Genomic DNA, 2,097 nt, shown 5'->3' with positions numbered 1-2,097 from the left:
CTCTCATCCCTATTCTGTCCAACTCTAATGCAAGAGTTAACCAGTACTTTCAATCATTCATCCCTTTCACTGGTAAACTCTGGAACTCTCTCCTGCATCTGTATTTTCGACTTCCTACAACTTGTCTTCTTTTAAGAGGGAGGTATCGAGGCATTTGCTCCCAATTTTGGCTGACGCTTTACTGCTTTTAGAGAGCCAGCACTCAAGTGGGCCTTTTTTAATATTTTCTTTTTCTACTCTTGGCTGGCTCTTCCCTACATAAAAAAAAAAAAAAAAAATATATATATATATATATATATATATATATATATATATATATATATATATATATATATATATATATGTAGTAAAGAATCATGAAAATGTTATCTACTGGCTTTACAGTAGTTTCACTTTTGTAACTTACCTTTCCATCTTGGTTGGTATTCCCTGAAGATTCATTAGCTTCTCGGACTCCCTGAAACTTGTGCGAAATTTCATTTTGGATTTCGTTTTTTTTTTCGTTGGTATCTTGAGAATCATCCTTATCTCTTTCATTCTGATTGTTACGTACAGTTATTTCTTCGTCCCTTTTATATTGGCCAACATTTTTCTCATTATCCGTGGAGTCGTAATCCATGTCAAGGTTTTCGGTGGCTGAAGCATTATCCTTTACGTCTCCATAGTCGTCTTTTTCATTGTTTTCTTCCTCCTCCTCCTCCTCCTCCTCCTCCTCCTCCTCCTCCTCCTCCTCCTCTGCGTCTAGGGGATCGCGCTTTTTTCTTTTAGTGTTATCGTTTGTAATGTGCACTTCTTCCTCATCGTTTCTATTAGCGTATAGAGTATCATATTCTTTCTCTTGAACGTTCTCTTCGTTGTCTTTTATAACATAAGTTTCATCATTATCGTGTAAGGTGACTGTATTTTTCAGTGAAAAGCTCGTATCAATGAGCTTTTCAGGCCTTGTTGACACCTCACCCGCACCATAGTTCTTTTCTACCACACTCTGATGATCCTGAGTGAAAGTCGATTTCCTGACGCTCTCTCTATATTTTCGACCTTGGTGCAGGAGAAGCCCTTCAATTTTTTCTGCATTGAAAGTCATGAAATCTTTTCTTCTAAAGTTTATAAATAACGAGGAGAGACATATGACGACCAAAATGAAGACCATCTTTGCCGAAACTCGTGGTATTCGACACCAGGCTGTAGAGGACAGAAGGGTTAAGGTTAGGAAATGAGGTGTGTATGGGGGGGAGGATAGTCGTGCATTAGAATTTTACTTGAAAATGATGGCATAGTTATAAGAAGAAAAAAGTTACGTCTTAAGATTTTTCCTCCAACAGATTAGCTATCAATACAAATGAGTAGCCAGACCATTACACATACTTACGCATGGTGCTCAAGAATTGGCTTTCAGTTCCATATAAGTTCCTTCTTTTCTTTTCATCCCCTGACTTTTCTTTCGTGAATAAGAAAAATCTTCAGCAAACAATAACTACTACCGCAAAAATTGAGAAATCATATGGAATAAAGCAAAAGTTTTTTTTTAGAAAACTACATTCAAGTTGGAGTAACATTTTTCTGTTACAAAAATCATATGATTACTTTAAAGTTCCTGTTCATTTGTTTTAAAACTTAAACAAATATATTCAAATTACGGTTCGTCAGGCGCTCAGCAACGAAGTCAGCTGTCAGCCTTCTTTTTATACAGACCTTTATATTTCACACGGTAATTGTTCTAAGATTGCCGGGACGAGACAAAAAGAAAATTAATATCCGAATTTTAAAGGAGACAACTATACTTCAGTGCCGTTCGTGAAAGTCCGCTGAGGATACTGCCGGATAAAGGTATGATGTGTCCAAGCAGAAACGTGAACACCTGCACCGCCGAACCAATTCATTCTGGTTTATCGTAGCATCTGTTACAGAAAGAACATCTGTTGTTTTGCTTTGTTCTGCTGGGATCGTATTTTTTTTCCACCTGTACACAGTTCTCCTTGTACTAACTCATGCCAATAACTCATTGAGATTGAGAATAAACTTGATGAACATCCGTCACTCTGGCAATTGCATAGATACCATTAGAGGTAGCTATTAGTCTATTCAACTCAATCCGTG

At 37.1% G+C, this 2,097-nt stretch overlaps 1 protein-coding gene across 1 annotated transcript; it reads right to left on the bottom strand.

Annotated features, from left to right (window-relative positions):
- Positions 1-406: 406 nt before the first annotated feature.
- LOC123500535 (glutamic acid-rich protein-like) lies at positions 407-1,810 on the bottom strand (the record flags this gene model as incomplete). Its single annotated transcript, XM_045249229.1, has 2 exons — positions 1,370-1,810; positions 407-1,182 (listed from the first exon to the last, which is right to left on the bottom strand). Coding segments are annotated over exons 1-2 (780 nt in total), but the record flags the coding sequence as incomplete, so codon positions are not given.
- Positions 1,811-2,097: the final 287 nt, after the last annotated feature.

Source organism: Portunus trituberculatus, unplaced genomic scaffold (genome assembly GCF_017591435.1).
Source record: "Portunus trituberculatus isolate SZX2019 unplaced genomic scaffold, ASM1759143v1 PGA_scaffold_395__13_contigs__length_335263, whole genome shotgun sequence".
NCBI classification, from domain to species: Eukaryota; Metazoa; Arthropoda; class Malacostraca; order Decapoda; family Portunidae; genus Portunus; species Portunus trituberculatus.
This window is presented reverse-complemented; position numbering and strand designations above follow the sequence as displayed.